The following is a 24,367-nucleotide window of genomic DNA, read 5'->3' on the forward strand; positions in this document are numbered from 1 at the left end:
ACCCCCGAGATTCAGGATGAGGTGGCTTCTGGTCCCTTCCTCATTGGGTCCCTTCATTTTCTGAAGGCTCTGGCTTGTCAGTGCCTTGTCAGTACTTGTCAGTGTCATAAGATGGGACAACCAGGATTACCCTCACACTTCAAATGCCTGGCGGGCTAACCCTCCCTGAATGAGACTTGGTGGTCTGATTTTGCCCAAGTCTGAAAACTATCTTACTATTAATATAGGCCAAAATTATGTTGGATTTTATAGCACCTGTGTCCTATCATGGACTTAAATGAGGCTTATTACAACCCAAGATGAGTTCCAGAACTGCTGCCAAGCCAGCGCTCCCTATACTGTGTCACTCCACCCGCAGAGAAACACTAGAGATTAAACCCTGAAAGTAATTAGAGATGTGTTCTCTTTAGGAACATAAGACTTCTGCCAAAAATAAATAATTAAACCGGATAGTTTTTGCACCTGTTAAGGCATTAATCTTTCAAAATTTTATGTATGTAATTGGAAAATAGTTGATTACAATGTTGAGTTAATTCCTGCTGTACAGCAAAGTGATTCAGTTATACATATACATATACACACACACATTCTTTTTTATATTCTTTTCCAATATGGTTTATCACAGGATATTGAATATAATTCTCGGTGCTATACAGTAGGACCTTGTTGTTTACCCATTCTGTATATAATAGTTTGCATCTGCTAATCCCAAACTCCCAATCCCTCCCTCCCCTACCCCCTTCCCCCTTAGCCACCACAAGTCTGTTCTCTATGTCTGTGAGTCTGTTTCTGTTTTGTAGATAAGTTCATTTGTGTCCTATTTTAGATTCTACATATAAATGATATCATATGGTGTTTGCCTTTCTCTTTCTGACTTACTTCACTTAGTAAGATAATCTCTAAGTCATGCATGAACTGCAAATGACATTATTTCATTCTTTTTTATGGCTGCATAGCATAGTACATTTTATATATGTACTACATCTTCTTTATCCATTCATCTGTCGATGGACATTTAGGTTGTTTTCATGTCTTGGTTATTGTGAATAGTGCTGTTGTGAACATAGGGGTGTATGTATCTTTTTGAATTATAGTTTTGTCCTGATATGTACCCAGGAGCAGGATTGCTGGATCATATAGCAGTTCTATTTTCAATTTTTTGAGGAAACTCCATACTGTTTTCCACAGTAGCTGCACCAACTTACCTTCCCACCAACAGTGTAGGAGGGTTCCCTTTTCTCTACACCCTCTCTAGCATTTGTTATTTGTAGACATTTTAAAGATGGCCATTCTGCCTGGTGTGAGGTGATACCTCCTTGTAGTTTTGATTTGCATTTCTATAGTAATTAGCGATGTTGAGCATCTTTTCTTGTGCCTGTTGGCCCTCTGTATGTCATCTGGAGAAATGTCTGTTTAGGTCTTCTGCCCATTTTTTAGTTGGGTTGTTTGTGGGGTTTTTTTTTTTTTTTTTTTTTTTTTTTTTTGCGGTACGCGGGCCTCTCACCGTTGTGGGCTCTCCCATTGCGGAGCAACAGGCTCCAGACGCGCAGGCTCAGCGGCCATGGCTCACGGGCACAGCCGCTCCGTGGCATGTGGGATCTTCCTGGACTGGGGCACAAACCCGTGTCCCCTGCATTGGCAGGCAGACTGTCAACCACTGCGCCACCAGGGAAGCCCTGTTTGTTTTTTTGTTGTTGAGTTGTATGAGCTGTTTGTATATTTTGGAAGTTAAGCCCTTGTCAGTTGCATCATTTGCAAATACCTTGTCCCAGTCTGTAGCTTGTCTTTTCATGTTGCTTATGGTTTCCTTTTTGGTACAGAAGCTTGTAAGTTTGATTAGTTCCCATTTGTTTATTTTTGCTTTTATTTCTATTACCTTGGGAGACTGCCCTAAGAAAACATTGGTGTGATTTATGTCAGAGAATGTTTTGCCTATGCTCTTTTGTAAGAGTTTTATGGTGTCATACCTTACATTCAAGTCTTTAAGCCATTTTGAGTTTATTTTTGTGTATGGTGTGAGGATGTGTTTTAATTTCATTGCTTTACATGCAGTGGCTCAACTTTCCCAGCACCGCTTGCTGAAAAGACTGTCTGTTCTCCATTGTATATTCTTGCCTCCTTTGTTCAAGATTAATTGACTGTATGTGTGGGGGTTTATTTCTGGGGGTTTGTGTTATTGATCCAAATGTCTGTTTTTGTGCCATTACCATGCTTTTTTGATTACTGTAGCTTTGTAGTATTGTCTGAAGTCTGGGAGGGTCACGCCTTCTGCTTTTTCTTTTTCCTCATGATTGATTTGGCAATTCTGTGTTTTTTATTGTTTCATATAAATTTTAGGCTTATATGTTCTAGTTCTGATAGGGATCACATTAAATCTGTAGATTGCTTTGGATAGTATGGCCATTTAAGCAATATTAATTCTTCTAATCCAAGAGCATGGCTATCTTTCCATTTCTTTGAATCATCTTCAGTTTCCTTTATTAATGATTTATAGTTCTCAGCATATAAGTTTTTCATCTCCTTGGTGAGGTTTATTCCTAAGTATTTTATTTATATCTCTTTTGATGTGTTTTTGAAAGGGATTGTTTACATTCCCTTTCTGATATTTCATTGTTAGTGTAAAGAAATGCAACCGATTTCTGTATGTTATCCTAGTAGTATCCTGCTACTGTATGTTATCCTAGTAGTATCCTGCTACTCTGCTGAATTCTGTATGTTATCCTAGAAGTATCCTGCTACTCTGCTGAATTCGTTTATCAGTTCTAGTAGTTTTTGTGTGGAGTCTTTAGGGTTTTCTATATAGAGTATCATGTCATCTGCATATAATGACAATTTTACCTCTTCCCTTCCAATTTGGATACCTTTTATTTCTGTTTCTTGTCTGATTGCTGTGGCTAGGACTTCCAGTACTATGTTGAATAGAAGTGGTGTTGTTCAATTGAACAACAATTGAATCTTGTTCCAGATTTTAGCGGGAAGGCTTTCAGCTTTTCACCATTGAGTATTATACTGGATGTGGGTTTGTCATAAATAGCTTTTATTATGTTGAGCTATGTTCCCTCTACACCCACTTTGGTAAGAGTTTTTGTCATGAATGGATGTTGAATTTTATCAAAAAAATTTTTTTGCATCATTGAGGTGATCATGTGGTTTTTGTCTTTTCTTTTGTTGGTGTGGTGTATCACATTGATTGATTTGTGTATGTTGAACCATCCTTGTGAACTTAGGATGAATCCAACTTGGTCATGGTGTATGATCTTTTTTATGTGTTGTTGGATTCAGTTTGCTAATATTTTGTTTGAGAATTTTTGCATCTATATCCTTCAAAGGAACTGGCCTGTAATTTTCTTTTTTTGTGGTGTCCTTCTCTGGTTTTGGTATCAGGGTGGTGGTGGCTTCATAGAATGTCTTTGGGAGTATTCCTTCCTCTTCAGTCTTTTGGAAGAGTTTGAGGAGAATTGGTATAAGTTCTTCTTTGTATGTTTGGTAGAATTTGCCTGTGAAGCCATCTGGTCCTGGACTTTCGATTGTAGGGAGTTTTTTAAATTAATGGTTCTATTTCACTTCTAGTGATTGGTCTATTCAAGTTATCAATTTCTTCTTGATCCACTTTTGGTTGGCTGCGTGTTTCTAGAGACTTCTCCATTTCTTCTGGGTTGTTGAATTTGCTGGCATATAATTTTCATAGTATTCTCTTATGGTTTTTTGTATTTCTGCGGTACTGGTTGTTTCTTCTCCTTTTTCAATTCTTATTTTGTTTATTTGGGTCCTCTCTCTTCTCTTCTTGATGAGCCTGGTGAGAGGTTTTTGTTTGTTTGTTTTAATTTATTTATTTTTGGCTGCATTGGGTCTTCATTGCTGCACACAGGCTTTCTCTAGTTGTGGCGAGTGCAGGCTTCTCTTGTTGAGGAGCATGGGCTCAAGGCACGTGGGCTTCAGTAGTTGTGGCACACGGACTCTTAGTTGTGGCTCGTGGGGTCTAGAGCGCAGGTTCGGTAGTTGTGGTGCACGGACTTAGCTGCTCTGCGGCATGTGGGATTTCCCAGACCAGGGCTCAAACCCATGTCCCCTGCATTGGCAGGTGGACTCTTAACCAGTGTGCTACCAGGGAAGTCCTGAGAGGTTTGTGGTAAGACAATCTTGTTTTGTTTTTACCTGAGGTGCAGACTTACCTGGAAGACCTGAAGACTAACATTTGTTTCTGAAAATTACTTTTATAGTCTGTGTCCCACTCCTTTCCTTTACTGATGCTAATATCCTTTAGTTACTCCTTTTATTATAGGTGATCTATTATGTTGCCTGTTTTCCTAAAAAGCTCTAATTGACTAAGAGCCATTTCTCTATTTAGTGTGTGAAAACTCCTCAGAGTGGCTCAGAAAATCAAACTACAGTAGCGTTTGTCACTAGGCAGACTGTCCTTTCTGACCCATTTAAAACATAGTAAAACCTCAGACATTTGGATCCCACTGATGTGGAATGTGTGATTACTCAGCTAATGTTTAATTTTTCAAAGGTGTGCTTGCAAGATTAATGGTGCGAGGAAAGTGCTTACATGGGCGCCATTTTTACTAGTGTCTTCAGAAGCCTTCCCGCTCCCCATCCTGGCCCTGCTCATCTCCCACCCCCTCGCTCCCACCCCCTCTCCAGCCCTGGTCCTCTACCTGGAATCTCTTGACCTCCTCCTTTTGTGCTTGGCTGGGCTCACCTCTGCTGTCTGGAGACCCTGCTGGCTGCTCCTGAGACCCTCACCCCACTTCTGTGCAGGCGGGCACCTCTCCCTTCCCAGGTCAGGTCTATAACAGGGAGGGTGGTCACAGTCAGAACTCAGAGGGCTTTGTGACATAGAAGCCAGGCCCCTACAGTGAGGCCCCAAAGGCATCATCTGCAGGAGCTGTGGAGTCACAAGTGGAAAACAGTGTCCTCTGCAGCTCCTAGACCTGCTGGAATCCTCTCCTGCCTTCCACTGAGGCTCAGCTCAGACACTACACCTTCTCCCTGGGGCTGCCTGGGGGTCCTCACCTTCCATCAGTGTTGAACGAAACATAAAGTTGTTTCTCAGGAGAAAGGCAGAGGTTAGGAGCTGTGTCCCCAGGTCCCCTTGCTGTTCCTCACGCTCTCAGACCCTCTCATGAACCTCTAAGTGCTGAGGTGGGAGTCAGGGGAGGGAGGGCAGCCTTCCTGCCACAGTGATGTGAATTTGTTTTCAGTTCACATTGACTCCTTTCATACACATGAAGCAACGTGAGGGGGGTGGGCACACAACAGGAAAAATAGTGAAACATTTAAAACAAATCTTTTCCTGTGGAAAAGCTCGTGCCACCATCCCTGTTGCTCTAGCTTTAGGTGACGATGATTGGGGGATCTTCTTTGAGTGGAAGGTTTATTGAGACCTCAATGGGATGAAGGCCTGATGAGCCATGGGTGGGTGGGGCTTCCTGACTCTGGTTAATTCATCAGCTACCCCCCAGGACCCCTCGCAGGGCACTGTCAGAGTGTGGTAGGTGGCGGTTTAGAACCACTAGTCGAGATTCCCATTCATTCTGTTGCCCACTCTTTTGTCACTCAACAAAAACTGGAAATCTAGATTTCTGCTCCTGTATTTAATCACAGGAAGAGTGCGTTTTCTGCATCAGTGGTGAGGTGCTGAGTGCACTTAAAATGTCATCACTGTTCCATTCTGCTGGCTTTAAAGTGTCACATGTAACATGCAGGGGCTCAACTCCCTATAGTTTGGGCCCCTGGTTTAGTTTATCCAGAAAGAAAACAAAACACACACAGAAAGTTGTGTGTGTTTAAGTATAATTTGCCATGTAGACTCTGCCTTGGGTGAGGCCGTGGGTCTCTCCAAATTGTATCCTCATCTACACAATGGGGATGGTAATCGCACCCGTCTTGCAGAATTGAGAGACTGTCGTGAGAATAAACTTTGTAAAGGGCTTAATTCAGTGTCTGGCACACAGTAGTCACTCAGTAAATGGTGACTATTGTTCCCAGTAGGCTTTGCTGGTATACATTCCTACATGCCTAATCTGACATATCATAGGTTCTGTGGTTTCAAATTTTGGGCTCTAATCACACTTGCAGTCCTTCTGTTTGAATTTGAGTGGTGGCTGTAAGAGTTAGAACATATTAGTTTCCATAGCCCTCTTAAAGGAGGTTTATGCCTTTGGCCTGTGATCCTGAATACTCATGAAATACTGAATTGAAGTGTATTCAGTTTGTATATGAGTCTTGCATCACCCAGAAGACCACAAAATATTTACTAAATAGTACTAAATAGTACTAAATATTTACTAACCACAAAATATTTACTAAAAAGTACTCTGTAACCACATACTATTAATATTCCAGTTAAATAACAGTGAAGAAGCTGTAACTTCCTGTCAACCTGGCTTTTGTTTTCCGGCCATGAGATTGTGTTAAGGTTTTACAAGTTCAATTCTTGGCTTTTGGTTGCAGAAAATGCTCGGGGGAGATGGCAGAGGAACCCTAGACCAGCATGTGTCAACTCAGAGTGGTGCTGAGGGGACCTGCAGCTCGTGGAGACTTGTGGGGTGACGGGAAGATAACTTGATAAACAGCTTGCACATCAAGCTGCTGAGCAAGGCCCAGCATGCAGTGGGTGTGAGGCCCACTGCGGGTGACAGTCTTTCTTGGTCTGGGCCTGGCACCCCTTTTCATTTAGCCCAGAGTCAGTGTCATCTTGTGGGGGAGCAGAGGTGTTAGTGCTAGCAAATGCAAGTTTGTGTGCCCAACGCACAGTGAGGCCAAACAGTACCAAAACATCGGAGTTTGGTGCAGAGAAAGGTTTACTGCAGGTTTATTGCAAGGAGACAGGTGGCTCATACCCCCAAAACCCTGAACTCCCCAAAGGGATTCAGCAAAGCATATTTAAAGGCCAGGTGAGGGAAGGGGGTCATAGGGTACGTGACCAGCTCCTGCACAGTTCTCTGATTGGTTGATGGTGAAGTAACAGGGCAGTGTCACAGGGGTCAACATTGTCAGTTGACATTGTCAGTCCTTAGGCTCCAGGAGACCTGAGGGCTACCTGTTCATGGTCATCAAGAAGTTAACATCTTCCATCTTCCATTTGCTGTGGGGGGGGTGGGGTTTCAAATCTTTGAAACAACTCAGGAAATGTGCACCAGATACTGTTTTCTAGGTACTTCAGAGAGGAGCTAAAGCAGAGGATATGGAGGAAGGGCCTGCCCTGGGAAGACCGCATAGGGTCCTGCTCGGTTACAGTTCCCCCCTTTTCTTTGATACTTCTCAATCCTGAGGAGAACAGGTGTTGGACAAGAAAAGTAATAAAGTTTCAGTTAAGGAGGTTAATCATAAACTTGACAGAGGAACCCACTGGGTCCTGTCACCAGCAGACACTGCTTTGAGAATCAGTCTGACACAGCTCAGAAAATTCAAGTTCCTGGCAATAAAGGAGTGTGTTCGAACTCACATCCACAATGGCCACCCAATTTTACCTTGGATGTCTGAACCACAGCTATTCCATTTTGACTTTCGAATGCATTTTTCTCCTTAATGGCCAAAGCAGATGTCACTGTTTATGATTTTAGTGCTTTTCTAGACGTGAAGAGATGCAAGAACTTGGGTCATAAAATCTTTTCCTGAAAGTATCTAACTATCTGAAGGTCTGTTCTGTCAGCTTTTCTCAGAGCACTAAGTGCGTCATTCCTGATCTCCACTCTGACCTCCTTTCAGGGGGTGTTGAAGGTCAGTGACTGGAGTGGCTTGTGACTTAATCCTTGTAGAGGCAGATGGCAAGTGCCAATTTTTAGTTGGCAGTGCTCCCTCATGGTCATAAATTTGAACATGATTTGGGAAGCATTTCATGATCATTTCATCCCACAATGTTAGGAATACCCATTAGTAGTTCAGGCGAGGATTTCATTGATAGGCCACTCAATGTGCTATTACTGGACTAGGCCTTATTAACAGTAGTCAGAAGTCTCTGGACCACCTGTTTTACTACTCTGTTATGGTCTAGGAAAAAATTCCTTCTTGTTGCTTCTTCCTATATCTAGAGTTGCACTATTACAATCATTGATCTTATATAGAACTTTATATCTGGTCAACTGTCTCAAGTCTCCTGGTCATCGTTATTTTATCAGAGGCTCTTGTATTTGGTAATACAAGAAACAACAATTCTGTAAAACAGGCAATATACAAATAATATAGCCAGTACTATTAGCAAGGTCATAAGTTGGCGCAAATATCTCCTGGTTTCAGCCAGACTCCAGGAGGGGATGTGTTAACTTTCTTCTTTCCTGCAGCCATTCGCAGGTGAACTGGGTCAGGATGTTTCCTGTGAGCTGAACAAAGGTATTTTGGTTTAACATTCAAGCATGGGGACAATGTTTCCTGAGATGGACCATTATGTATACTTTAAGCGATAGGCAACATCCCTTTCATGATTAACTTGTAGCAAAAGCAGTAGAATACAAAGATTAAAGTAAAAGAAATGGATCTAACATGGAGTCAGATTTGTTATTCCCTATTACAATTCCCCACTGTCAGTGTCCATTCCACAATTGTGTGAGAAAGGGGTGACGACCGCTCTGGCTCCTCCTGCTGAACAGGGGCAGTGATGGGTGATTATGGAATGGAATTGATCAGCTTTCAGCAGGGGATATTCCTTAGAATCTTTAGTAAGTAGTACAGTTCTCTTTCCTTTTTTATCTACAATTATTTGAACCTGATGAAACCCTTTATTTAGCCCGTTTGTTGTCTGATTTGTCATTGGACTTGGGCTTTTGTTTCTAGTTCCTATACATAGCTATTCATCTTAACTTTCTGACTGTCATAACTACACTAGATTCCTGTACTGTTCAGGTGAACAAGATTAAACAAGTAAGTTGACTCACCTTCTCCAGCTATAATGAAAGGGCAATCTCAGTACTTATCTTCTTGAAGAGCAACCTTAAGTCTTCTAACGGTTTACAAACCCATTGCTCTCTAGGCCTTTCAGGAGTTGGACCATTTTCTGATGACAGTGGTGCTGCTTTAATCCCAGTGTGATGAATTCATGGCTTTACTCTGGCTAACGTGACAGATGAGTTTGTGGTAGGTGATACCACGTGTGGTCCTGTCCACCTTGCAGTCAGCTGATGTTCAGGCACTTTATCTTTCCAGGCTTTAAGGAGGACTTGGTCTCCAGGTAAGAAAGGATGTAAGGCTACTTCAGTTGGATAGGCAGACCTGTGGGAGGCAAACTCATGAGCAGAGGTTAGTATAGTGCCCAAAGTTTTAATGTAATTAGCAACAGCTAGCTCTTTCAGAGCATTTATAGATTATCCCACCTGGGCAGACACCTGCAATGGCCTACCATACAATATTTCAAAGGGGCTTAATTTAAGTCTCCTTTTGGGAGCCATTCTGATCTGTAGTAGGGCAATTGACAAGGCCTTATCCCAAGTTAAATTAGTCTCTTGACACATTTTAGCAATGCTCCTTCCAGTATGTATAATCTCTGGCTACAGGTCATGGAGCATCTGATATTTATCCAAAGGTAGATGGTTGGGATAAGTTTCAGAAATAAACTTAGAGTGTCCTTCTTAATAATGCAATTAAACTTTACAATTATGTGGCATGCCAACAAGGAACAGTCTAGGAAGTGAGTCTTAGACAATAAATGCAGACCTCAATTAACAGAATCAGAATTCGATATCCACTGAAATGTAATCTCTTTCTCTCTAAATATTACCCTCATTTTTCATCAAATACAGCCAAATTAAGATTAGTTTGTTTGCAAAATGAGTCTGGTTAATTGATCATATTGGCTCCTTTCAATTGGCTGTGTGGGAATTTTTCATAAGGAGTCTCAGACTGGAATTTTAAAAGCCCTCTCAGGGCCAGGAAAGCCATGCCAAGGGCTTTTCATAGATTTTGCCTTACAGATGTAGGTGAATTCCTCACTTTTTGAGGTCCCCAAAGTACCTCGAGATTTTTGTACCTGTTAGGAAGTACCCTTCCTAATTTACCTGATAAAGCTGCTGGGAACCTAAGAGTTTCCAGTATCTGGAGAGATCAGGTAGAGAGAAAAAATAAATGTTTCAATTGTGATTACAAAGGTAAAATCTACCAAATTGCTGTAAGTCATAATTAGCTTAAGGGGAAAGGTTTCCTTAAAACCAAAAAATTATAACATATTCATCAGTTTACTCAGTCCTATATAATTAATTCTTTTTTACTAACAGTTCTATGAAGTCAAGAGTTGCTATTAGACTTTTAAAATCTAGTTTAGCAGGACGATTGTTAAAAAGTCCTTTCTGTGACTCTTCTTAGAGATGAAGCATTTTGCAAAGCATCAGCTTAACTGTCTATGAATGATAAAGGACTTAAAAAGGCAAGGTTAGAGATCTGATTATAATGTTTTTTGACAAAGAAGCTTAATGAGGACTTCCCTGGTGGCGCAGTGGTTAAGAATCCGCCTGCCGATGCAGGCGACACGGGTTTGAGCCCTGGTCCAGGAATATCCCACATGCCACGGAGCACCTAAGCCCGTGCGCCACAACTACTGAGACTGCGCTCTAGAGCCCGCGAGCCACAACTACTGAGCCCACGTGCCACAACTACTGAAGCCCGCGCACCTAGAGCCCGTGCTCCACAACAGGAGAAGCCACTGCAATGAGAAGCCCGTGCACCGCAACGAAGAGTAGCCCCCGCTCACCACAACTAGAGAAAGCCCGTGCACAGCAACAAAGCCAATGCAGCCAAAAATAAATAAATTAAATAAATACATTTTAATAAAAGAAGCTTAATGAAGTTGTGACATACAGCATTTTAACCTGTGTACTGGCTTAAGTGATTTACTTTCTAACTGTGATTTTCTCTTTCCTATAGCTTCTTGCTTCTTTTCTATTTAAAGACCTTTCAATATTTCCTGTAGGATAGGTTTAGTATTGCTGTATTCTTTTAGTTTTTGCTTATCTGAGAAATTCTTTCTCTCCTTTTCTATTTTAAATGGTAATCTTGCTGGTAGATTCTAGGTCAGATTTTTTCCCGTCCAGGATTTTGAATATATCTTGTCACTCCCTTCTGGCCTGCAGTGTTTCTGTAGAGAAATCAGCTGATAGCCTTATGGGGGTTCCCTTGTAACTAAGTCTTTCTTTGTTTTTCTCTTGCTGCCTTCAGAAGCCTCTCTTTATCTTTAACTTTTGCTATTTTAATTATAGTATGTCTTGGTGTAGGTTGGGTTTGGGTTTATCTTGTTTGGAACCCTCTGTGCTTCCTGTACCTGGATATCTGTTTCCTTCTTTAGGTTTGGGAAGTTTTCAGCCATAATTTCTTCAATTACATTTTCAATCCCCCTTTCTCTTTCTTCTCCTTCTGGAATCCCTATTATGCATAGATTGGCATGCTTTATATTAGTATCCCATAGGTCTCTTACATTGCTCTCATTTTTTGTTTCTTTCAATTTGCCTTTCTGTCTGCTGTTCTGATTGGGTGATTTCCACTATTCTATCTTCCAGATCATTTATTCGTTCTTCTGCATTATTCATTGTTATTCATAGCCTTTAGCTCAGCTTTCATCTCGGCGAATGAGTTTCCTAATTTCTCTTGGTTCCTCTTTATACTTTCTACCTCCTTTTTACAGGAATCTGCATTTCTATCAATAGGCCTTGTACATTGCTTCAATATTTTCATTATCTCCTTTTTGAACTCAGTGTCTGTTAGACTGAAGAGGTCTGTTTCTTCTTTTGGGGGAATTCTCTTGACCTTTTAATTGGGAGTGGTTCCTCTGCTTCTTCATCTTACTTATGTTTCTCTTACTCTGTGAGTTTAGGAGAAACAATTGTCTACTGTGGTCTTGGAGGGCTGCTTTTATGTGGGAGTGTCCCTGTATAGCCTGTGTGCATTTAATATTTTTGGCGCAAGGGCTGTTTTTGGTATGGATGTCTGTGACCTCTTTCCTCAGCGTGTGCTGACTGTTTGTGCTTGACAGGTGGTGGTGTGGTGACCAGAGTCTGCACTGGGTTGCTCTATGGCTGTCGCTGCCCCATCAGCGACAGTTGTTGGAGCAGAAGCCCCCAGATCTGCTTCTGAGCTGCAGTGTGAGATAGGTGGGATTGGAGCACTCCCTCTGGAGAGGAGCTGCTGAGTATTGCTTCGCCAGAGCTGTCCACAGGGGAGTGTGCTCTGTGGTGTCGCCTGGCTGGGCTCACAAAGTACACTGTTGTCGGCACTGCCCTTAGCCCCACCTCCGCTGCGGGAATGCAGGCAGTTGGCCCCAGGGTCCCTCAGGCACTGTGCTCACAAAGCCAACAGCACAGATCCCAACACGCCAGGCCACTGAAGTTGGGTACCAGAAGCACAGCAGTCATGCACCTGGGCTCGCCGTGGGAGCCTTGGAAACAGCCCAGGCTCTGCCTCCGTGTGTGCTCCCACCAAGCCCACAGCGGCTAAGGCCAGACCCACCCCAGCCACAGTACACCTGCTGTCCCGCTCCCAGAGCTCATAGCAGCAGCACCAAGAAGGAGGCTGCTAAGGGGCAGGCCCCGCCCCTCCCTTCACTCACCCCTTAGCAGTGGTGCTTCGCTTCTATGGCAGGCCCGGGCTTCTTCCACGTACACCCCTGGTTGCCACCCGTACCACACTCCCCAGCCCTTCAGGCTGTCTCCGTGTGGCCAGCCCTAGTCCTCTCCCTGGGTCTGTCCTCTGAAGCCTGAGGTTCAGCACGCAGCCCCTGCACATACCAGCAGGTGAGTGTCTCGGGCTGGGGAGTGCTGCGAGGTAGCTCGGCTCCTCTGTGCTGGTCTCTCTCTTTTCTGCCTGCTGCCGACTGCTGTGTTCTCCTCCGAGCCTCTGAAGCTCCCTTTCTGTCCCAGCTGATAGCCCCGCTGGTGAGGGAGCGTCTCAGGGTGTGGGACTCTTTCCTCTTTTCCAGCTCCTTCCCAGGGACACAGGTCCCATCCCTATTCCTTTTTAAAAAATCTTTCATCCTATCCAGTTATGAGGAGATATTTCTAGACACTTCTGGGTGTCTGATATCTCGTGCCAGTGTTCAGTAGGTACTCTGTGAGAATTGTTCCACACGTGGATGTATTTTTGATGTGTTTGTGGGAGGAGGTGAGCTCCACGTCCTTCTATTCTGCCATGTTGGTTCCTCCCCAACATTTTAAGATATCAACTAAAATTATAACATTATACCAGGACATATCCAAATTTCAGAAGCTTTCTATAATTTCTAGAATGTCTATATTAAAAACATTTATCCATACCGTATAATCTGAGGAGGCTTATCAGTCATTTGACAATGCTTCCCATGTAATTTAACATACTAAACAATCCTAGTTAGTTTAATATTTTTCTCTGAGATGCCTTGGGGGCTCGCCAAAGCATCCCAAAGTTAGCTGGAGGTCAAAATTTTTTAATTAATTAAAATTTGATATTTGGGAAGTTTGTCAAAAAGTTTCAAAACACTTGGTCAAATAAGATCATAGGTCATTGTGAGACAATACTTATTCCTTTACCAAAATGAGAAGAGATCTCAAAAGCAAATACAGATCACTGAAAGGCACAGAAACTCAATCTGGTATCAATGGCAGCATTCCAGGAAAACTTTGTCCTCTTACCAGTGAGAGAAAAAAATCTAGTCTTGCACCAGCTTACTTTTAATAATAAATTTCATTTACTTAAGTTAAATTCAGTCTAAACTTAGTCTATCCTGACCATGCACAAACTCTTAGAGTTCCTTTTCTACAAACCTTCCATCACTTTCTATATCCATATTATTTTGCCCCTTAATTCTCCTATCTAGAAACAACCAGATGAACTTCCATCATTTAACTTAATTTAGCACAACTCTAAAATTTCACGTTACCAAATATCTGGAGAGATCATTTACATCTCAAAGGCACAGGAAAAGAAATGCAAATTTCTCTTCTAACTACTTACATAAAACCCAGCCATCTTGGGCTATTTTTGAACTTTCTTTTTTTCCAGTTCCCAAATATCCAGTGAAGTTTAAACAAACAAATGACACTAATAGACGATAATGTATATCATCTGCTCACATTCACAAACCTCATTTTCAGCAAAACGAGGAAGAAAGAATAGGATTTGGACTCAGGTACAGAGACACTCATTCACATACATCCACCCCCCCCACCCCCAGCCCTCCAAGATAAAAGCAATTGCAAAAGACCCACTCTGATACAATAGCTGAGCCGTTAGGGGCCATTGTTCGACAGATCTCAGGGAGTATTGAGGCCACACAATGTTTCAAAAAATATATTTTCTTTCATTTATGGGAGCATAGCTAAAGATCTCCAAGTTTTGCAAAAATACCCCAGGGGACTATAAGATGGAACAGAGCTCTGATCATCTATACCTAATTATTCACGGTTGGTGTTATCAGATATCAAGCAAACAGCGGTTCAAATGGGTCTCTCAGGGTCATAGGTCCCTAGCCACAAAACGGGAGAAACCCAGCCAATGTCCCATCAGAGGTGAAGCTGAATAAATGACCAAGGCTAGTTCAAAAAAGGGAAAAATCCCAACCAATGCTCCACCACAGGCAAAACCAACACAATAGAGAAGAATACCCTGAAAAGAAGTAGAGATGGTCTAGTAAAGATGTAGGGCTTCCCTGGGGGCGCAGTGGTTGAGAGTCCGCCTGCCGATGCAGGGGACACGGGTTCGTGCCTCGGTCCGGGAAGATCCCACATGCTGCGGAGCGGCTAGGTCCCTGAGCCATGGTTGCTGAGCCTGCGTGTCCGGAGCCTGTGCTCCGCAACAGGAGAGGCCACAACAGTGAGAGGCCCGTGTTCCGCAAAAGAAAGATGTAGTTGTAATGTTTAAAAAAAAAAAACAACAACCTGATGGAATTTTGAAATGTTTTTTAATTTTATATATATCAACATTCTTTGAATAAATACTTTCTAAGTTAAAAAAAAAAAAAAAAAAGGATACCCTGGTGTCATCACATACGAGCCCAGCCTGCGCAAGCTGGAGCGACTTACCCCCCAGGCGACACTGAATGTGGACCACAGCTCTGGACGTTTCTCGGTTCCGAACAGCCTTGTGCCGAGGGGTGGCCAGCACCTGTCAGGGATAGTCCCTCCGAGATCCGCAGAGCGAAGTGTACTGTGGCAGCTGCTGGGCCTCAGGGAAGGGGCTGCCTCTGGCTGGGGTCGACCTGTCACATGCACAGACTCGGCTGGCTCACCAAAATTGCTAGCAAACGCGTTTGTGTGCCCGACGCAGTGAGGCCAAACAATACCAAAACGTTGGAGTTTGGAGCAGAGAAAGGTTTATTGTAGGGTCACGCAAGTAGAAGGGTGGCTTGTGCCCCCAAAACCCTGAACTCCCCGAAAGGTTTCAGCAAAGCATCTTTAAAGGCCAGGTGAGGGAAGGGGGTCACAGGGTATGTGATCAGCTCATGCACAGTTCTCTGATTGGCTGATGGAGAGGTAACAGGGTGGTGTCACAGGAGTTAACATGATCAGTGCTTAGGCTCCAGGAGGCCTGGGGGCTGTGTGCTCAGGGTCATCAAGTAGTTAACACCTTCCGTTTGGTGAGGGGTTTTCACATCTGTGAAACAACTCAGGACCTGTGCACCAGATGCTGTTACCTGGGTGCTTCAGGGAGGAGCTAAAGCAGAGGAGATGGGGGAAGGGCCTGTCCCGGGAAGGCGGTTACATTAGTGAAGGCAAGGTCTGCTGTGCCCCTGAGCAGACACCCAGGTGAGCCCTCCTGGATTGGGGACTTCGGCTCCAGAACAGCCCGGAAGTCCTCGTGGGCCCCAGACGTGCTGAGGTCCGACCACTCATAACTTGCATTCCGATTTGCATGAAAACAAAAAATATTTGACACTTTTGTGCCTCTTTCAGACTCCCAAAGTGGTGTGAGTGTCCGCTTCTTTCTCTTGCCGCCACTGTGTGCATCGGGAAGAAAGGTGTCTGCTGGCCCTTGGCTCTCTAGCTCTCGGCCACGTGGCCACTGCACGGTGGTGGCCGAGGGCAGGAGAGTTTCTGCGGCCACTCACCTCAGAAGGAAGGCAACTGTTTTTCTCTGATATTTTGGCAAGAAAGCTTTGACAAAATTCACTGAAATGCAGAATCCCTGCTGTTTCAGCTCAGTAAGAGCCCTGAATTGTGATTAATTTTGGATTCAAAAACTGCACAACACTAACAGATGTGATTTGAAATATTTTTAATGTATTAACAACTAGGACATCTTTTGTGGTCAGACAGTGTTTGTTGATTGGCCAAGTGTTGACAATGGCTGGTCACTGGCTCTGGTATTTTTGCATCTGCCAATGGTCATTCCTCTCCTGGCTGCTCCAGCCTCTCTGCCCCAACCCCAGGTGAGTGGCGGGCAGATCACCCTGGACATTCATCAAGAGCCCTGCCTGCTTGATTCCACGTATGTAAACATAAAGTACCCAGAAAACGGAAAGGACTGAAAAGGCAGCACACTCTTGGAGTCTGGTGTTGGGAACCGGGAAAACAAACTTGTTTTTTTTGTTAAAATTGACCTATTTGGATTCGGTGCTGGTCAGAAATAAATATGCCCTCTTGCGGAAGCAAAATATTTCTATTTCAGTGGAAGACCTATATTGTCAAACTGTAACCACAAGTCACGTCTCATCTCTCAATGTATGTCTAACTAACTGCATGTTTTATCACAGGGACAAGCGGATCTCTTGAAGTACGCCAAGAACGAGACCGTGGAGAACCTGAAGCAGATCCACTATGCGGCTGTCTCCTGTGGACTCAATAAACCAGGCACAGAAAACACCGACGTCCAGAAGCCACGCCGGAGCCTTGAAGTCATACCCGAAAAAGCAAACGATGAAACTGGAGAATGAGGGCACCTTCTAGAGATGATTACAGAATTTATAACTCTAGGACCAATTGTAGCCAGATGGGACATTTGCTTTGCACTCATTAATGAAAAATAATATTGGGGATTTTAAAGCACAACTGGAATAGCTAATTGCCGTCTATTAAAACTGTGAATGTATGTAGCAACCCTGCGTGTGGAGGCAAATAAACTCTTTAACAAGAAATTCTCTTCCTGGCCCAAATATGCTATATTTGTATACAAAGAGATCATAACTCAGTTCCAGTGTGAACAGACTAGCCACTCTAGTTCCAGCGAGAAACAGACGACATTTTCCTAACTGAAAACAGTGTCTTAAGACGCAGATGGACTGTATGGTCTAATTAGTATTTACTGGGGAAAAACAATCTACAAGTTTTACTTATGTATGATTGCTGGGGTCTCTGGGTTCCAGATGTTTTTGGAGGCGTGCCTGCTGAGCCATGGTTACAAAGGAGAATGTAAGCAGTCTTGAACTTGGACAGCCACTAGGTTCAAGGGCACTGCAGCTGGACGGACACTCCTGGCTGGAGACACCTGCTGGGTACACACTGTAAAGGCAACCAACCTGGAAGCAACACACTGGACATAGTTTTTCATTGTGTTAAGTAGTGGTCACATTAAAAAGGTATTTTATGATATTTCTCCAATAACAGTACGTGAATTTAACGAAAGTTTAACTTTTTAAACACTTCCAGTTCAAGATATTCTACTCTTAAGAAGAGTGGCCAGTTACTTGGTGAACAGCTTTGTCAAAAATAAGTTGCTTGTCTGGCTTGACATTTTGCTCTTAGTACATACAGCAGCCATGACTTTACATAGTGGCAGCTGTCTGTAAAACAACCCACACTGCGTCCCCCTTCTCAGCCTGTTGATTCCTGCCGTAGGGGAGTGAGCCTGGACATGGTGCAGACAGTAAGCCAGTGGCAGGTGAAGGGGCTGGAGCAGGTGCCATGCTCCACTGGCCAGCTGAGTCTTTAATCCAAGACTTTATTGTCCCAATCAGTGAAACTTCATGCTAGTTTAGAAAACCTGCTGGACACTGAAGCCTAATTACTGCTCCTCCCAAACCAAACTGCGCTCACATTTTGGAAGGGTAAAAGCTTTCTAAACCTTCGATAGCCGCTTTTCCATTTGTCCATATTCTTTTCAGTGACTCAGGTAAGCCAGATAACTCTGTGGAATCCCCAACTTGGCACCTCATTACTTCCTCACAGTTAGGGAGGTGGTCAGGCTGATATATTGAATTTATTTATGCCCAGACCCTGAAATATCCTTTTATAAAACAATTCCTTTTTCCAGTTCTTGTCATTTGCCTGCTGATCGTGTGCTTAAATTAAGGTATACCTCTCCACTGGTCTTCACTCAGTGTCATTCCAGTCAGAAAATTAAACGTCTCTGTTACTTGAATAATAGTGTGGTTTCCTGCTCACACCAGCCAGCAACCAGCCAGCAGCTTAGGCTCTTAGCTCTGAAATTAACTCTACGTCGGAAAAAAAAAACAAAAACAAAAATATGTAGAAAATAGTAAAGAATTAAAAGTAGATTTGTAGACTGAGAAATAAAATAATGTGTAATTTAGATTATGGCTAGCAATCCTTGAACTTAGCTGGCAAGTAAATCGCAATATTCAGTGACAATCCAGAAATCATAAAAAAATGACTTAAAATATTATAAAATTGAAAAAAATTGCTACATTTATAGTAATGGCAGATCGTATCTAATATGTGACTTAAATGACTCTGAGACCAAGGCACCTGTCATTGGCTAGGGTTCATATAGGCTTTTAGAATCAGCAGACTTCAAAACCGAAGGGGTCTATGAGATCATTCCATCTGATGTGTCCTTTCCCAGATGCAGATGTTGCAGACAAAAGCAATAAAATGCGGTGCCCGAGGTCACAAAGTCTATCGGGGGAGTGACCCAGCCCAGGGTTTGCTCCATGTTTCCATGCTAAGAAAGTCAGCCTTCGTTTGACCCCTCTCTTCAAAGGGATAAGCCAAGCAAAGGAAGAAAGCAGGCGCACTTGCTGGGGAGTTGTTCCCCAAGTCGCAGTGTTTCTCCTCCTTGTCTAGATCCCACTCCAGGGAGCACTGTCTCCTTCAAGACGGTGACCAAAATCAGCAGAGCACACAGTCATGGCTTATTCGTGGCTAAGTGACCCTCTTTTCTGACTGTGAAAGATTCTAAAGGATGAATTACAATTGTTTAAGGAGGGGCAGTGATGGCCAGAGTTGATGTGGTCTGAGGTTTAGAAATGTATTCTTTAACAAATGAAAAAAACTGGAACCGGCTGGCAGGTAAATATGATTCCTAAGTTTAGACCCTGTAACTATCTGGGAGGTTTCGTCCAGCCCTGGGCTCCACTAGTTCTAGTCCCTTTGGCTGCGCCTGGCCTCTACTGTATGGCTTCCCAAGGGAGGAATGAAGTATGAAATAGGTTGAGATATAGATTTCCAGAGAGCGTGTTTTCTTGAAATCAGTTTTCCTATGCCTGATGCTCCGGGGGAGGGAAGATTTGAAACCCACTTCTTCCTTCTAGATACACCGGATGGTGTGGCCACACCTTCTTTGCTGGCGAGGAGAGGACAGAGCAAGTGATTCTAGCTGTGGTTTGGTCTTTTTGGACAGTGAGTGTGATGCTGGGGACCTTACTGGCGGGGCCGGGTGAGCTACAGGGAAAAGCTGTCTGCATTTTGGGGAAGGTCTGCGTGCTCAGCGGGCCCCCTGCTTCTCTCCGCAGGTTTAAAGGGCTGCACCAAGGCCACGTGCGTGCTGGGAAGAGGCTGGGTTTCAGAGGCGTCTTCACGGGGCTGCGGGGGTGGCCGGGCGGCGGTCAGAGGTCCAGGGGGCTCACGATGGTGAAGCCCGAGTCCTTGCTGTTGCCGCTGCTGTCATCGTCGGGGCTGGGGCTGGAGCTGGGGCTGCCGGACGAGGCCGAGGCCGAGGCCGGGCCGGTCAGCGGGTCTGAGAACACCGGGGCGCGCCGGGCCGAGCTCCGGAGGGGCCGCGGGGCCTGAGCCTGGCCGACCGGGGGCGCCCTGGCGCTGCCCCCTTCGTCGTCTTTGGAGACGAGGATGAAGTCGTCCATGTCGCCTTTCTCCCTGCGCCCCGGCGGCGCTGCTGAAGGGGCCTGGGAAGGAGTCAGAGCACAGGGGGGGAGGGAAGAACCGGTGAGACGGTGAGATGCGGAGCAGGTTGGGGGCCCCACGGTCCCCCCGGAAAGACGCAGGGAGGCCCCTCTGATGGGAGCTGTGGGCCTGGGGAGCGGAGCACACGGCCCGCGGCCCTGCCCTGCTCATCACCCTCCTCCTGGGGCGCCAGCTTTCCCATGTGAGGGGGCGTGGGGTGAGGACAGCGTGTCCGTCCTCGCCCCCGCCCTCGGGTGTGGCCGCCACGCAGTGAGTGACGCGCCCAGATGGTTATGAGGCCCCAGGCTGGCTCCCCAGTGTGCCCCCCACCCCCCATCTGCAGTGATGCTACTACCGCCTGCAAGGGGGCTGCAGGGGGAGCCCAATGTGTTCCATCTCCTCACATCTCACAGCCGGCTCATCCTGGCTGAGCGCCGGCGGTCTCTCAGGACAATGCAGGGGGCTGGGAGCTTCTACAGACACAGAAACCCGTAATGGTCCTTTGCAAAAAGTATAGAGACGCAATGGCTTTACTCTACAATTATTTTCCTTTCTTTCTGAGTAATTATGTGTTTTGTTTATAACAAAAACAGCTGACATCCAAGGACACTGGTCAAGGTTTTGGGTTAAGATCAGAGAAGCTCCTGCCAGCCCTGGGATGAAAGTAAAGCCACAGTCTGACCAGGGATGTTCCAGCCTGGCAGGAAGAGCCCTTGCCCACGGCCAACTAAGCCAATGTAGTGGCCACACCTGCTGCCTGCCCCGCCCGCCTACTCTCCCCGAGGGGTGGGGGGGAATTGGGGCAGGGCCTGAGGTCTAAGGAGGGGTACAGAGCCCCCCGGGGACCTCTGGCTCCAGCATGGCCAAGACCACCTTTGGGCTATGGGCAGAGCCTGGACAGAGAGTCAGCAACACTCCTCAGGGAATCTGGGTGTGACTGACAGGCCCCCTCTGAATTTCATGTTCTCCTGAGTGACATGCGGGCCAGTGGATAAATAATGGCTCAGGTGTCTCCCCCTCTGACAATTCGCCTACTTTTAAGAGATTTAATCGGAGAACAGGAACAGAATGGCATTAAAGATGCCAGTGCTGAGACACAGCAGGCCTCAAGTTGTAAAGCTGTTTATAGCCTGTCAACACAGCAATTCTTACAAAACGGAAGAGACATGCAGCACATGGCCCTGCAGTAGAAGGGGATGTGATCCCTAATGGCACTAGGGCAGTTTGGTGAGACAGATGGCCCTTTCTCATCCCGTTACTGCCCTCTGTGAGGTGGTCAGGGCCAGGGGGCCTCAGGGGAGGGTGTCCCCCCACGTCCATGTCCGCGGGTGCACGTCAGGCCTTGGCTTTGGCCTCCCACCCCCAGACTGCAGGTGCTTTGTTCATGTGACTGCTGTGCTGAGCTATAAGCCGCGAGAACCTTGACCTCCCACCCCACTCAGGAGCTTATCTGAGGTTGACAACAGAGCAAGGACAGTCCTATTTTCAGAGCCGTGTCTCTACTGCAGAAATGCCAAGATAACCTATCCGCCTTCAGCATATGGTGAGGACATGGGCAGGACTTGAAGAGGAGAAACACCTGTAACGTGTTTTAGCCTGTGACTAGAAGGAAAGATGGTTCCTACCATCACTAATTATCTGGCTTGTTTCTGGAAAAGCAGTGGAGTCAAGTTATAAACGGTGAGTGACGCCGCCCTCCCCCCAGTTTCCGGATAAAGCCATGACTGGCCCAGACAAGGCACGTTAGAACTGCCAGGGCTTCTGCAACCATCTTTTCTTCTTACCCCACTGCACCATTATCTTACGAACCAAGAACTGAAGCCCAGGTCAGAGGCCTGGAGACTTGGCCGACATCACAAGCAGATGAAAACACCCCATTCTTCTGGATTCCCACCTAGAATTTTTTTTCTAGACCCAACTAAGCTTTTTCTCTGGATTTCCATAGGAATCTCAGCTACTACCTGGTGCCGTTTCTATCCTTTACAGAAACTTTGTAATTTCCCAGGTCGGTCTTCTCTTTCTGCCAAACACAGGCGTGTGTCACACGATATAAAAAGTTTCTCAACATGTCAGTCCTGCCTACAGCTGGCCAGCATGGCCACCTTCCCCGCTCTGCCAGCCCACCACTCCTGTTGCTCAGATTGATTTAGGATCGCAGTGGAAGCAGGTGCCGTTCAACAGGAATGGTCCGCGCACGCTGATGAAATGTCCCCTCTCTGTGCTGTCCAGGCAGGCAGCCCTACTCACATGAGGATACTGAGTGCTGGAGAGGCACCTAGTATGACTGAGGAACTGAATTAACTTTGAATTCTCTTTGATCCTGATGAAGTTAAATTGAATTTTAAGTAGACACCTGTGGCTAGTGGCTACTGCATTAGCCCCCCGCAGTTCTGGACCACAGATAAAAATATGGGACCAAAGACCAGGGAGGCAGGTGATACGGGCTGATGGACTGATGAATCAAGGGTCCTCCAAGTCCCTCCTTCTGCTGTGGTGGATTTGAGTGAAGTCCATCCAAAACCTCCCAAAGATTCACAAAGGAGTGTGTGAAGGACAGACTGTGGAAGGGAGGGACTGAATGAGGCTCTTTTCACCCTGCAGAATACAATTTCCAGGACTTCCCTGGTGGTGCCATGGTTAAGAATCCGCCTGCCAGTGCAGGGGACACGGGTTCCATCCCTGGTCCGGGAAGATCCCACATGCCACGGAGCAACTAAGCCCGTGCGCCACAACTACTGAGCCTGCGCTCTAGAGCCCGCGAGCCACAACTACTGAAGCCCGCGCGCCTGGAGCCCGTGCTCCGCAACAAGAGAAGCCACCGCAATGAGAAGCCCGCGCACCGCAACAAAGAGTACCCCCCGCTCACTGCAACTAGAGAAAGCCCGCGCGCAGCAATGAAGACCCAACACAGCCAAAAATAAACTAATTTAAAAAGAGAAAAAAAGAACACAATTTCCCCTCTGCTGTTGGCAGAGCTCGAGAGAAGATGTGTAATCAGAGGGAAAGAAGAGCCACATCTCTACCAGCTTCCCAGGGGGGAGTGGGGTGCGTGCACTGCCACAAAGGAAGAGCCCTTTTATGTTTTGTTTTGTGTGTGTGTGTGTGTGTGTGTGTGTGTGTGTGTGTGTTTTTGGTACGCGGGCCTCTCACTGCTGTGGCCTCTCCCGTTGCGGAGCACAGGCTCCGGACGCGCAGGCTCAGCGGCCGTGGCTCACGGGCCCAGCCGCTCTGTGGCATGTGGTATCTTCCTGGACCGGGGCACGAACCCATGTCCCCTGCATCGGCAGGCGGACTCTCAACCACTGCACCACCAGGGAAGCCCAGAAGAGCCCTTTTAAGTCCCTGGTGGGGAGGGGCACTGGCAGGGGGACCGAGTCCTCTGCTCCAAGGTGGGGTGAGCCCAGTTCTCTGCGGGAACGAGGGCCTATCACACGGCACTGCCCTTCCCGGCTCACGGCCAGCTCATGTGGAGGCTGCACTGGGTCCACCGGGGCTGCGCTGGCAACTGGTAGGTTCTTACAAATCTGAAAACTGGGAAGGACGATTACAAAGTATACTCAAGACGTTTTCAATTAGCAAATTTGTTAGTGTTCTTCAAAGCTCTTTTTCTGTGGTATTTTTAGACATTCAACTAAAAAAAATATCACGCCAAATTTTAAAATAAAATTGTCGAATAAAAATGGTCGGGGGGTGGGCCTAAGCTCAATAATATGTGAATAAATAACTAATTATTGAAAATTAAACATCTGGGCATGGAAGGGGAATCTGGAGGAACTAATCGAGGCAAGCTTGCAATGTTACTGTTGGATTCATGTGGCTTTAAAATGCAGACTCAAAATGCTCTCTGAAAATTCCCTTCTAAAGCTGGATGACCGGACCACACAGGGTTCTCTTCTGGAAGAGTACTCTGAAAACTGAAAAAGTCCCATTCTAAGATGTCATTTTGCGTCTTTAAAGTCATAAAAAATATACAATTTACCAGCATCTGGATGCTAGTTTTTGAGAAAGTAACTTAGATGAGGGCTAATGGGAGATTTTCAAGATGAAACTCTGCACACCATTTTAACAAGAATATTATTAGGAATGTTTAGTCCCATCAGATCACATGCCGGGAGGCAGCGTGGTGGAGCTGGAAGCTGACTGAACTGGGACAGGGGTTCAGAAAACAATTCCTCACCGGTAAAACGAGCAGGTGTTCCTTCGATCCTTCCTAACTGGAAAATTCTGGGATTCTATGTTAGAACAAATTACACACCATGCTGACACCCAAGAGCGCAGGTCAGCAAACGACAGCTCGTGGGCCAAATCCAGCCTGTGGCCTGTTTTTGTGTGGCTCTCAAGCTGAGAATGGCTTATGTATACATATATATATTTTAAATTTTTATTTTATATTG

General features: G+C 45.5%; 2 protein-coding genes across 7 annotated transcripts in view; one reads left to right on the forward strand and one right to left on the reverse strand.

Moving 5' to 3' along the window:
- Positions 1–18,238, forward strand: part of PLCL2 (phospholipase C like 2) — a 194,470-nt gene extending 176,232 nt beyond the window's left edge. Inside the window, exon 6 of the mRNA XM_030876358.3 lies at positions 16,649–18,238. Coding sequence (XP_030732218.1) covers positions 16,649–16,828 — 180 coding nt within the window. The 3' untranslated portion in view covers positions 16,829–18,238. The remainder of the gene's footprint in view (positions 1–16,648) is intronic.
- A 96-nt stretch (positions 18,239–18,334) lies between these two features.
- The window catches only part of TBC1D5 (TBC1 domain family member 5), a 546,696-nt gene continuing 540,663 nt past the window's right edge, over positions 18,335–24,367 (reverse strand). For all 6 annotated transcript variants that reach the window (XM_060298634.1, XM_060298636.1, XM_060298635.1 and 3 more), the window contains one exon: positions 18,335–19,975. In XM_060298634.1, the coding sequence (XP_060154617.1) occupies positions 19,679–19,975 (297 nt within the window). In that variant the 3' untranslated portion in view covers positions 18,335–19,678. The remainder of the gene's footprint in view (positions 19,976–24,367) is intronic.

Source organism: Globicephala melas, chromosome 4 (genome assembly GCF_963455315.2).
Source record: "Globicephala melas chromosome 4, mGloMel1.2, whole genome shotgun sequence".
Classification (NCBI taxonomy): Eukaryota; Metazoa; Chordata; class Mammalia; order Artiodactyla; family Delphinidae; genus Globicephala; species Globicephala melas.